The sequence below is a fragment of the Orycteropus afer genome, unplaced genomic scaffold, assembly GCF_000298275.1.
Source record: "Orycteropus afer afer isolate SDZICR_OR568_19922 unplaced genomic scaffold, OryAfe1.0 scaffold00052, whole genome shotgun sequence".
NCBI lineage: Eukaryota > Metazoa > Chordata > Mammalia > Tubulidentata > Orycteropodidae > Orycteropus > Orycteropus afer.
This window is the reverse complement of record NW_006921639.1, coordinates 2,289,331-2,301,342: the sequence shown is the minus strand read 5'-3', so window position 1 is coordinate 2,301,342 and position 12,012 is coordinate 2,289,331. Positions and strand designations below refer to the sequence as shown.

The window sequence follows — 12,012 nt, the reverse complement described above, 5'->3', positions numbered from 1 at the left end:
GAAGAGAAGAATCATTTTCCTCACCCAGTCCTCCAGTTCATTAGTGCTCATGCATTTCTGTGACTCTGCACTTGTCCCAAAAGTGGGCACTGATTATTCCTTCTGGTAATTCTGGCTCTTCAGGAAGATGCTGGGATCATTAGGGAAAGGGCTTGTACTGCTAGCAAATCCAATTCTGTATGTGTCAACAGAGAGGAAAAGAAATGAAGCTATTGGTTGGAGGCATATGTGGTTGTAAACCACTTTCCTAGTAAGAAGAGGCAAGTAAGCAACAAACCCTACCTGATTACAGGTAGTTCTCTGTCATGAGTGGGGGCCAGTGTGGAGGTAAGTGTCATTCCTATGGTTCACTTGCTCATGCATTTATGTATTCATGTACCCATTTGTTGATTGACTGAAGATCAACAAACCATCTCCCCAAGGGACCCTTATTTAACTTCTGCAGTGTGCTAAGCTCTGTGCCTTCCCCGTGACAGGGGAGAATGTGGTCTCACGTACTAAATGGGTGGTGTAGGATCCATTGCCTGGGCTGGAGGCTGGTGCTGATACTGTAGTGAGCTTGGCCACCATGTGTCTTTGCAGGCATGAGCCCAGCCTCTGTGACTCTGGCCAGTGCCCTGCAGATCAGGGGAGAAGCTCTATCTGAGGAGGAACTCTGGTCCCTCTTGTTCCTGGCTGCAGAGCAACTCCTAGAAGACCTTCAGGATGGTAAGAGAGTGTGTTCAGGGCAGCTGAAGTACAGGTGGTTGAATGTGAAGCTTCCCAAACAAACATACTCTGGCTACTGCTTTTCAATCTGTTGAGTCCAACCATTAGAACAAGCAAGCCAGTGCTCATGCTCTCCTGACCACCACCTACTGCCCTGTGGTAGGTCTTTTGGAGAAAAACCTTGCTTCTAACTTGGTCTTGTCCACTTTCCTGGGTATGTCTACTTAGGCAAAAGCCCACTGCACTTCACAGGCCTCTCCAGCACCTGAGCAGTCTGAGCCAGATGGCCAGGCAGGGGCAGCTACCCAAGAAAAGCACTGACATACATAGGAATTGTCCCTACTATACTCTGTTCACGGATGCTGTAATGGTCTTCATCCTGTTGTCAGATGACAAAATTCACTGTGTGGTGTCAACAAGGAAGGTTAATATGAAGAACTATTAAACCCTGATAAATGAGTAACTATAAAATATAGGAAGCTCTGGTGGCATAGTGCCTAAGGTACTTGACTGCTAACCAGAAGGCTGGTGGTTCAAACCCACCAGCCACTCCTCAGAAGGAAGGTTGGGCAATCTACTTCCATAGTGATATCACCTTGGAAACCCAAGGACGGGTCTCTATGAGTTGGGTCTGACTTGACAGTATATAACAACAACAACGTAAAATATAAGAAAACTATATAAGGTCACCTAGAGTGACAGGCAGTACCCAGTGAAGGACAAACTCTGAAGGGGAGCCCCCTACCTGGCCTGGGGTTCAGACCTTGTGGAGAAGGCTGGTTGTGGTTAGGGCAGATGGGGCACAGGCAATCACCACTGCTGGACAGGTGGTAAGGTGCAGAGGGAGTGGGGTTGGGATGACTCTTCGAGTGTAGATGGGCATGGGTGAGCCATAGCTGTGGGAGCTGATGTGAGCAGCAGCTAGAGCACTGAGTCTGTGTAGAGGTTAATGAGAAGATGATTACTTAGAAGAAGTGATCATGATGAAACTGCACATTCTGGCTTGTAGTTGAGGAGAAGTACTGCCAGGTATGTTCATGCCCACCAACTGACCCACCAGAAACAGCAGGTGAGTCCCTCAAGCACTCTCTACAAGGAAAATTGAACATTGTGTTCACTGTAAAGGAGTGCCATGTAAGGAAATTATGTCATTATGGCACAGCAGATATTGAAGAGTGAATTTGGAGTTGATTTTCTTCCTGAGTGTATTGATAACTGTCATGGGCACTGAGGACCCACATTCAGATGTCAACTAAAAAATGACACATGCTTGTGAGCTGCATGCATGTAGTAGCAGCTCCCCATATGAGCAGTCCAGGTGACAGTTCCCAGCATGTGGAGAATGAAGGAGGTACCCGCAGTTTCACATTGATTTTCTCCTTGAGTCTCCATTTCCTTTCCTCTTCCCTTTCCTTCCTTGCTAATGAACAGCTACAGTACTCTGGAATATTAGCACCTTGGTCCTAGGTCTGGGCCCAGAGAAATCAGGCTTGTGCTAATTTCTGGGTGGAACTGATCTCTTCTTATCTTTTATTTGAGACTCTCATTTCTGTAACACATACATGCACATGCACATTGAATGGAATTTGTTTTGCTCCATGTTCTAACCAGTCTTGCTCATAGTCTGTCCCAGAGGCTGGGACTGCTAGGCTCCTGCTGGACAGATGCCAGGACAGGGGCACTGGGTCTTAACTCCTTATCACTGTCTTGGTTTCAGATTCCTCGGACTATGTGGTTTGCCCCTGGTCGGCACTGCTCTCTGTGGCTGGAAGCCTTTCTTTCCAAGACCATATTTCTCACGTAGAGGCTGCTCCTTTCAAAGCCCCTGAACTGCTACAGGGACAAAACAATGATGAGCCTCCTGATGTGTCTCAGGTAAGGTATGCAGCTTCTCTGCAGCTTCCTGGGCTCTCTCCTGGGGATGGCACCCCAAGCACCCAGCTCAGCTTAAGGAGCCTGGCTCTGAACATTGAGTCAGTGTTGGTTTAAAGAATTTTATTCCCAGGCTTTCTTTCTACTCTTTGTGAACAAGGACATGTCAATTTGTCTGAGCCTCAATTTCTACGCCTGAAAAGTGATATTACCTAATCCATCAAGTTATCATAAATATTAGAAAGAAGTGCTAGAGATGCTGTGGTTAAACGGTCTGATACATTGGTACCATTGCATGTAGCATAAACTCTATAAATGACACAGTAATTTTTGTCTCAGAATTTATTCTAAGGCATAAGTGAAAATTGATTTAGATGCAGCAATGTTTACTGTTGCATTGTTGACTATAGTGATAAATTGGAAACAAGCTAAATGTTCAATGAGAGTGGACATGAAACATAGACAGCTATTAAAATAATGCTATAGAAGTTTATTTAATGATTGCATTCTGGTAAGATGGCGGAATAGGCAAAAAAGACTTCACAGACCCTCTTCAACAAAGACAAGGGGAACCAATTAACACAGATACAGAAGATAATCCTAGACCCCTGAGCCTCGAAGGGAAGAATATAGAAGTGGACTAAACTCTAACTAGCAGAAGAATTTGCATGAAAACACCAAAAATAGAGATATACGGAGCTGCAGTCTGGCAGCAATCCTGATGGCACAGACATCTTGGATATTGCCAAGTGGTGGTAGGACCTAAGAATTAACCTAAAAATCAGCACTGTTAGCCAGGGACTACACAGAGAGCTGCTCTAGTGGCTGGGGAATAGAAAGAGAAGCAGAGAAGAGGAAGGTGGGCTGAGCTGTAGACTTTTGTCTGTCTGGAGGGTGCAGCCATTTTGAATGCTCATAAGCAGCTTGACCATTTTGGATATTTAAAGTGACAGCGTTCTCCCAGATTCTGGTTACTTAAGAAAGGCTCCACTTGCCAGGAACCCTGAGGACATTCTGAACCCTGATGACTGGGAAGGTGTGACATTCCCCTTGTTACTCTTATACCCCACACCCTCTTGGTGAACAGAGGTGAGGCCATTCCTCACTCCCACCCACTTTCTGGGCCAGCAGGAATTCCATCCCAGTCTGTGTGCTCCCACGGAGCCTGTGTGCCCTGCCCTGCCCCAATGTTTTTTTTTTTTCCTGCTTTTTTGTTTGTTTGTTTTTATCTGCTTTAAAACTACTGCTGTTATTATTACTTTTGTCCTCTTTACTATTATTCTTTATTCTTCCCTTCCCAGTTTCCAGTTTTCAGCTCTTTTTCTTTTCCCTGTTGCATTTAAATTTTTTTTTTTTTTTTACTTTCTTGTGGTTAACTCCATTCCTTGTTTTTCTTTTTTTCTCCTTCTCTTTTTTCTCTTATTGCCCTATCACCAGATATTGCAGGTTTTTTCCCTTTTTTCTTTTTTAAATTACTGTTCCTGTGTGATTACATGGCATATTTTTTTTGTCCATTTGCTTTTTTTTTTTGACGGTTATTCAATTGTTATTTTTGTTTAACTGAATGGAAGACAGCAACAGTCCCCATATGACACAACTACTCCCACACCTCCTGCAGCTTGACTTACTGAGTAAGAGCCACTACTTCTTTCTTCACCAATGGGCCAACAATAAACAAATACCAAGAAGAGTTTGACTCACCCTTGGCTACTCTTCCAAACAGTTAACAAAGATCTAAATACAACAATTCTATGATGTCTTGGGGACAACAGACCATCACAGTCCACACAAATAAGCAAGATAAAGTGGTAGAAACAAGGGAGTAGGATACAGACCCAGAACACATCCCTGAGGAAGAAGCAGCATTGGAACTCTCTGATAAGGAATTCAGAAGAATTATATTTAGGTATCTTCAAAGGATTGAGAGAGACCAAGGAAAACACAAACAAAACCCTAGAAGAGTTTTGGAAGAAAATACAAGAACAAAATGACAAAAGAAATGAAAAATGATTCTAAATCTACAGATGGAAATCCAGAAGATTAATATGAAATTGTTAGAAAAAGATAAACCATTGAAAGGGCAAAGGAATAGATTTGATACAATGGAAGACAGAATTAATGAGATTGAAGACAAATATCTCAATACTTCTTTAGAAAGGGATCAATCAGAAAAAAAGATGAAAAGAAAATGAAGAAAGCCTAAGGTTCATGTGGGATATCATCAAAAGGAATAATCTATTTATCATTGAAATTCCAGAACAGGAAGAGAAAAATAAAACCACTGAGAAAATTGTCCAAGATTTTTTGGAGGAGAACTTCCCTGATACGATGAAAGATGAGAATATATCCATTCAGGAAGTCCAATGAACCACAAAGAGGGTAGACCCCAAAAGAAAATTACCAAGATATATCATCATCAAACTCATCAAAACCAAAGACAAAGAAAGAATCCTAAAAGCAGCATGGGAAAAACAAAAAGTTACTTACAAAGGACAGCCAGTAAGAATAAGCTCTGATTTCTTAGCAGAAACCATGCAAGTGAGAAGGCAAGGAGATGGTATATATTAAACCCTGAAAGAGAAAAATTTTCAACCAAAGATTATATACCTGGGAAAATTGTCCCTCAAATATGATGGTGAAATTAGGAGAATTTCCAGATAAGCAGAAACTAAGGAAATTTGTTAAAACAAGACCAACTTTTACAAGAGATACTAAAGGGATTCCTTTGAACAGAGAACCAAAAATAGCAAATAACAACCAACCATGAATACACAAGATGACATAACCCAGAAACCACAGCTATGGACATATCCAAAGTAAAATAAGCTTACAAGATTGTAAACAGGGAACCAGAGACATCAATTGGCAAGTGGGGACAACTACAAACCTAAAAGAAGGAAAAGACTGTGTAGTTACAGAACTTCTAAATGGTGAGGAAGTTAAGAGAGTTGCAAGATAGAATGGACTGTTCTAAACTCGGGGATAAATTTATAAATCATAGGGTAACCTCAAAGAAAAATGATAAACCTTCACATCACAATAAAAAAGAGGAAAAGCACAAATATTCAGCATATACTAAAACAACAGCAAGGAAATGATAACATGATTCATAAACATAACGAGCTCAGCACAGAAAATAATATGGAACAAAGAAACCAGGGACACCATGAAAAAACACAACAAAATGATAGCAACAAATTCATAGTTGTCAATAATTACACTGAATGTTAACAGATTAAACACACTACTCAAGAGATGAAGAGTTGCAGATTGGATGAGAAAACAAAACCCATCAATATGCTGTCTACAAGTGACACACCTTAGAGACAAAGACAAAAATAGACTGAAAATCAAATGTTGGAAAAAGATATATCAACAAATGGCAAGCATAAAAGAGGAGGAGTGGTAATATTAATTTCTGGTCAAATTGACTTTAAGACAAAAACCACCATAGAGACAAGGAAGGACATTATATAATGATTAAAGGATCAATTGAACATAAAGAAATAACCATAATGAGTATCTATGAACCCAATGAAAGACCTCCAAAATACATAAATCAGACTTTAAAAGAGCTGAAAAGGCAAATAGATCACCCCACAGTCATAGCGGGAGACTTTAATACACAACTTTCAATGAAAGATAGAACAACTGGAAAGAAACTCTACAAAGATGCAGAAGAGCTAAACAATACAATCCACCAACTTGACCTTATAGACATCTACAGAGCACTTCACCCAACAGCAGCACAATACACATTCTTTTCCAGTGCACATGGATCATTTTCTATGATAGATCATATGTTAGGCCATAAAGCAAGCCTTTATAAATTTAAAAACATTGGAATACAGCAAAGCATCTTCTCAGATCATAATGCTATGAAATTAGAAACCAACAATAGGAAGATCAATGGAAAAAGAGTAAATACATGGAAACTGAACAACACCCTCCTTGAGAAAGACTGGGTAAGAGAAGAAATGAAAATTGAAATTCAAAAATTCCTTGAATCAAATGAGAATGAAAACACAACATACCAAAATCTTTACGATACAGCAAAAGCAGTCATCAGAGGCCAGTTTATAGCAAGATGTTTATTCAATGATTTAAATATAAAATTCAAAATATATATTACACATTTTGGGTGAGTGTACACATGTAGAAAAATTTCTGGAAATATAATATACCAAGATGTTTGCAATGATTATTTCTGTATGGCAACATCAGTAATACTTTTGTTTTTCTTAGTGGGCATGTTTTGTTTCTGACTTGGATGCACGTGACCCAGAAATATGAAAAGTTAGAATCCATGGAGGCCCTATACTCAGGTTTTGAGAACTCAAAGGAAAAGCAGCCACAGTTCCAGGGATGCCTTTTGAGTCAAGGAGCAGAGTGTTCAGATTTGCACTTTTTACTAAATATTCTGCATCTTGCCCTGCTTTGGTGGCTTCTACGTTTTCATATGTCTGGGCCCATGTGTCTCTAAGTCAATAAAAACCTGACAGTCCCAGTCATAATAGGTCTGGCTTCATCACCCCATTGGCAATTATATGGGCATCATGTATCCTTTCTTATGCTGCCAGAGTCCCTGAGTCAATCATTGGACTCTTGCCTTGGATTCAAATGTGAGTGTTTCTCAGATCCCCTCTGAGTCTCTCTGTCAATTCTCCACCCACTTCAAGTTGCCTCCTGCACTCTGGACTCAGCTAAAATTCAAATCTTGAGTGCTGGGGTCTATCAATCACTAAAGGGGCTTATCAATGCAACTGAAAAATGCAGGGGAGTTAGTTTCCTACAGAATGAGTCTTAACCAATGGTAAACGAGAGCTGGAAAGCAAGCAACTGAGGCCATAAATTCTCCTTCCTCCTTCTCTTCGGTGGACTGCTTCAAGATGTTGTTTATCCACAGAAGCCTTTCAGAGAAGTCTTGAGTGTCAAAAGACATGTTTGCTACAGTGCCTGTAGCTAATTGTGAGAACATGACCTGCATGGTGACCCTTCACATTTTTCCTTGCCTCCTTTTCTCTTTGCGCCTCAGCACATTGCCCTGGGTTTACAGCTCCTGGATGAAGTATTAGCACTTAATCCTTTAAGGCTCTGCTTTCTGAAGGGCCTGAGCTAAGATAGGTCTTGAATACTCCTAGGGACCTGCCTGGGTTTCTTTCAGCACTCATCCCCCATCATGACCACAGATTTTTCTCCATTGACAACCTTATGAAGTTTTAGTCACACATCTGCTCAGAGCATCCTTGAACTGAGCTAGAGAAAAACATACTCCTTTCTCCTGTTCAATTGCCTCTGTGTGGAGGAACCAGGTCTTCTCAGCTGAGGAAATAGAAGTTCTGAGGCTAAAGAAAGAAGTCCGATTAAGAACTGGGGAGGTAGCAAGTTGAAAGTCTGGGTCTAGCAGATAAGGGTACATTTGAACTGGGAGAGAACCAGTGTGGGGAGGGACTGAATTGTGAATGAACCAAACAGCTATTTTTGTTGGAAGATTAACTCTCTAGGCTTATGAGATATGGCATGTGAGAATAGGGTTAAGGGGCAAGAAGCTGCCAGCCTCCCCTTGTTCATTAAGCTCAGAAGCAGGGTTAACTGAGCACTTGATATCTGACAGCATCCCTAATACTCAGTTCTGTTAACTGCTGTTCTTTTCCAATTGTCACAGGCTCCTGTCTTTCATCCAGTTGGGCACAGATCCTGTTGGGGCTGGGTTGGGCAATCATGAAAGGGGTCTCAGAGGGGGCTGTGCTCTGATTGCTCCCCAAGCCCCAGGCCCCATTCAGAGGTTAGGAAGGTACACGCTGACTCTTTCTCTTCTCAGGCCAATACCCTTCTCTAACCAGTACACTCAGACATTTCTCCTCAGTTGCTTGGCATTTTAGACTGAGGAGGAGGTGGAAGGCATGAGCAGGTCTATAATTATGAGTCATTTGTGCTACCATTGTCCCATCCTATGCTTATGGTAGACATCACCAATTGATCACAGCATTTTTTCCTCACTGAACCAGGAGGGTCATTCTTCTCTAGGAAATGTCTACTAATGGGCCAGATTTGGTATTTGAGATGAAGTCTGTGGTCATTGTGGTCCTATGCCTTGCTCTGGGACACTTTTAGATGGATCCCTTGGCACCCAGTTAGGATCTGAGGTGTGGACAGTGCCTCTAGAAGTGCTGAGGACACTGCTGGGGCATGTGCTTTCAGGGCCAGCTATCTGGAGACGAGGGTCCATCTTCATCTTGTGAACGCTCCTGCCTTGGTGTCTTGAAACTAGCTACATTCATCAGAGGGCTGGTTGACTGATCTAATGGTTCAATTTCAGATCAAAACAGAACTAATTGGCCCATGTGACACTGAACATATGCCCTAGGCCTTGAAATGTAAACAACAAAAAACAAACATCACATGTATTAAACTCAGTGCTTTACTAGGCTGTGATTCATAAATTCTTTGTCTTTGTCTACATCCCTTTCCCAGTCTCCTAATTCATGAATAAAGATATCTTAAGAGAAATATGCCTTGTCAGTTATAATAAAAGCTCCAAAATTATAATAAACTGACATTTATTGAGGACGTGACATAGAAGAATGGTTAAAGGTAGGAACTCTGGTGCCAGATTGCCTGGGTTCAAGTTCTACCTTTGGGACTTCCTTGGCCAAGTTCCCTTATTTGTCTTTATTTTAGTTTCCTCCTACGCAAAATGAAGATGATAAAAATATTTAACTCAGGGTTTGTGAAAATTAAATAAATTAATATGAACAAAACACTTAGAGCAAGGCCTAGTGTATAAGTGCTCTATGTACAATAAAGACAAGAACAACAATAATAATAATTATTATTATTATTACCATCACCTGGTACTTTTCACTCAATTCTCAAGAGTTTTCAGGCAGAATGCTTACTTTAAAGATGAAGATACCAAGGTTCAGAGAGGTCAGACAATGCTCTTTTCATCTGTCATTCTGCTTCCTGACAAGACATGATGCTTTTTAATCAGGCTGAACCATAGTATGTCAGGTAAAAATGGTGTGGACAAGAAACAGAAAGCCTAAAACACAGTGGCTGAAGCACATACTGTTATGAATCACTTAACAAGAAGTGCAGGGATTGGTCCGCAGCTGAGCAATGTCATCAATGATCCAGCTGGATATTTCCATTCTGTTCTGCCTGTTGCCTCAGGCTGAGAAGATAGCTGCTGTGACTCCGTGTAAGGAGTGCTGGTAGCTGAGTGCCTAAGGCATTTGACTGCTAACCAGAAAGTTGGTGGTTCAAACCCACCAGCCACTCCATGGAAGGAAGACTGGGCAATCTACTTCTGCAAAGATTTACTGTTTTGGGTATTGCTGTGAGTCCGAGTAGACTCGATGACAGTGAGTTTGGTTTGGTTTTAGTTTATGACTCCATGTATCACATCAGTGTTCAAGACAGGAACAATAGGGGAAGGGTGGAAAGAGCCACATTTTTCCTTTTGTCAGTAAAGCAAAAACTTTTTCAGCAACCCCCTAAACAGACTCCTCTTATGTCTTTAGCCAAAATTATATGGTACAATCACTACTAGAAAGCATATTCCTGGCTCTCCAGAGTAGGAAGCAACAAAGGTGAAGGGAGTTTCAGATGGTTTTTAGGCTAGCCTAAAAACTGAGTTTTGCTTGCAGGACCACAGGAGAACAGAGATGACTGAAATATAATCATGTGCTTTTATTTCTGGCAGATGCACGTCTATTCTTTAGGAATGACCGTCTACTGGTCAGCGGGATTTCATGTTCCACCAAACCAGGTCTGTAAACAAGATCCTCAAACTCTTGTCAGGTCATGGCTTTGGGTTTATTTCAAGGTTTTCTCCAGGACAGGGACCACATCTATCAAACATACATGCCACTATTTTTTCCTTCTAGGTTCCAATAAGATATTACCCTTTGATTACAGAACTCTTTCCTACTAAGTCCAAAAACTACCTGAGAATTCTACTCAACACAACATTTCAGGCAGCCACAGTTTAGGATTGGCAAGCAAGATAAGACTTATTTGCCATCATTGCTCAGAGGAAGTGGCAAGCTAGATGATTTTATAGATACTGAAAGTGCAGATTTATAAACAAAGGTTTCTTTCTTTCTTTTTTTTTTTTTAAATAATAATATTTTATTGTGTTGTCATTGGATGTTTACACTGAAGTTTAGGCTCTCATTCAAGAATTACTACCCAACCTATTCAATGACATTACTTACCTTCTTCACAATATGTGAACATTCTCATTATTTCTGTTGGGTTGTTATCCTTCCATTAGCCTAGTTCCCCTGCTCCCTTAAGTTTTCCTCTTTGTTTAAAGCAATTGTTGACTGCTTGGTTTCATATAGGTGATTTTTTAAAGGACCATAGCATTTACCTGTGATACTTGTTATTTTTTGAGCCAATTTGTTACTTACCCACAAAATGATCTCAGAGATTAGATTCAATTCAAGATTTGAAGATTCTCTCAGGGCAATAGTCTCGGAGAGCCCTCCAAACTCAACCAGTATAGTAGGTCTTGGTTTTTTCTTTTTCTTTTTTTTTTTTTTAGGAATTTGAGGTTCTATTCCACATTTGTCTCCCCTTCCATTTATTGTGGCCCTGGTAGAATGATCAGCAGTAGTAGCTAGGTGCCATCTATTTCTTTTGGTCTCGGGGTTGATAAGGCCATGGTTTGTGCAGACTATTTGTTTTACAGACTAATTTCTTCTTCGAGTCTTTGGTTTTCTTCTTTTTCTTTTGCTCCAAACCAGTAGAAACAAATAGTTGTATCTTAGATGGCCACTGACAAGCTTTTAAGACCTCAGACACTACCCATCAAACTAGGATATAAAACATAACTTTATGGACTATATTATGTCAATTGACTGAGATCTCCCATGAGACTAATCCTTCTGTGGTGTGGTAAATTACCTGGTATGACTTTTCTAGTTGTAAGTCTTTGTAAATTCTGTTGTGGAATTTGCTGTGAGCAACTGAGGAACTTCTGATTGTAAAAGTTATCCACCTGGGTATTTCTAGCAGGCGTGGCACAAAGCAATGTTCTGGGAGGTTTGCTCTCTCTCAGGTGCTTAATATTCTGATGTTATGATTGGCTAGTTTGGCCACTCTGACAGGCTCAAAAGGAGGCCTTCTAGAGGCAGAACTCTCTGGCTACTGGGTGAGAAGGAATTACTGCTGAGAAGGAATGCGCTCCTGAGAGACGAGCGCTGCTGGGAAAGAGAAGCAAGAGACACGCATTGCTGAGAGAGACACTGAGGGACACACACTGCTGGGAAAGAGACTGTGAGAGACTGTTGGGTGAGAGACGGTGGGTGGAGAGTTGTTGTTGTTAAGTGCTGTCGAGTCGTTTCCGACTCATAGTGACCCCATGCACAGCAGAACGAAACACTGCCCGATCCCGCGCCAGCCCCACAATCCCTGCTATAC

General features: G+C 41.1%; 1 protein-coding gene across 1 annotated transcript in view; it reads left to right on the top strand.

Moving 5' to 3' along the window:
• Window positions 1-305: 305 nt before the first annotated feature.
• FRMPD2 (FERM and PDZ domain containing 2) overlaps window positions 306-12,012 on the top strand; it is a 221,629-nt gene continuing 209,922 nt past the window's right edge. Inside the window, exons 1-4 of the mRNA XM_007938683.2 lie at window positions 306-327; window positions 583-708; window positions 2,426-2,583; window positions 10,289-10,354. Of these exons, the coding sequence (XP_007936874.2) occupies window positions 306-327; window positions 583-708; window positions 2,426-2,583; window positions 10,289-10,354 (372 nt within the window). The remainder of the gene's footprint in view (window positions 328-582; window positions 709-2,425; window positions 2,584-10,288; window positions 10,355-12,012) is intronic.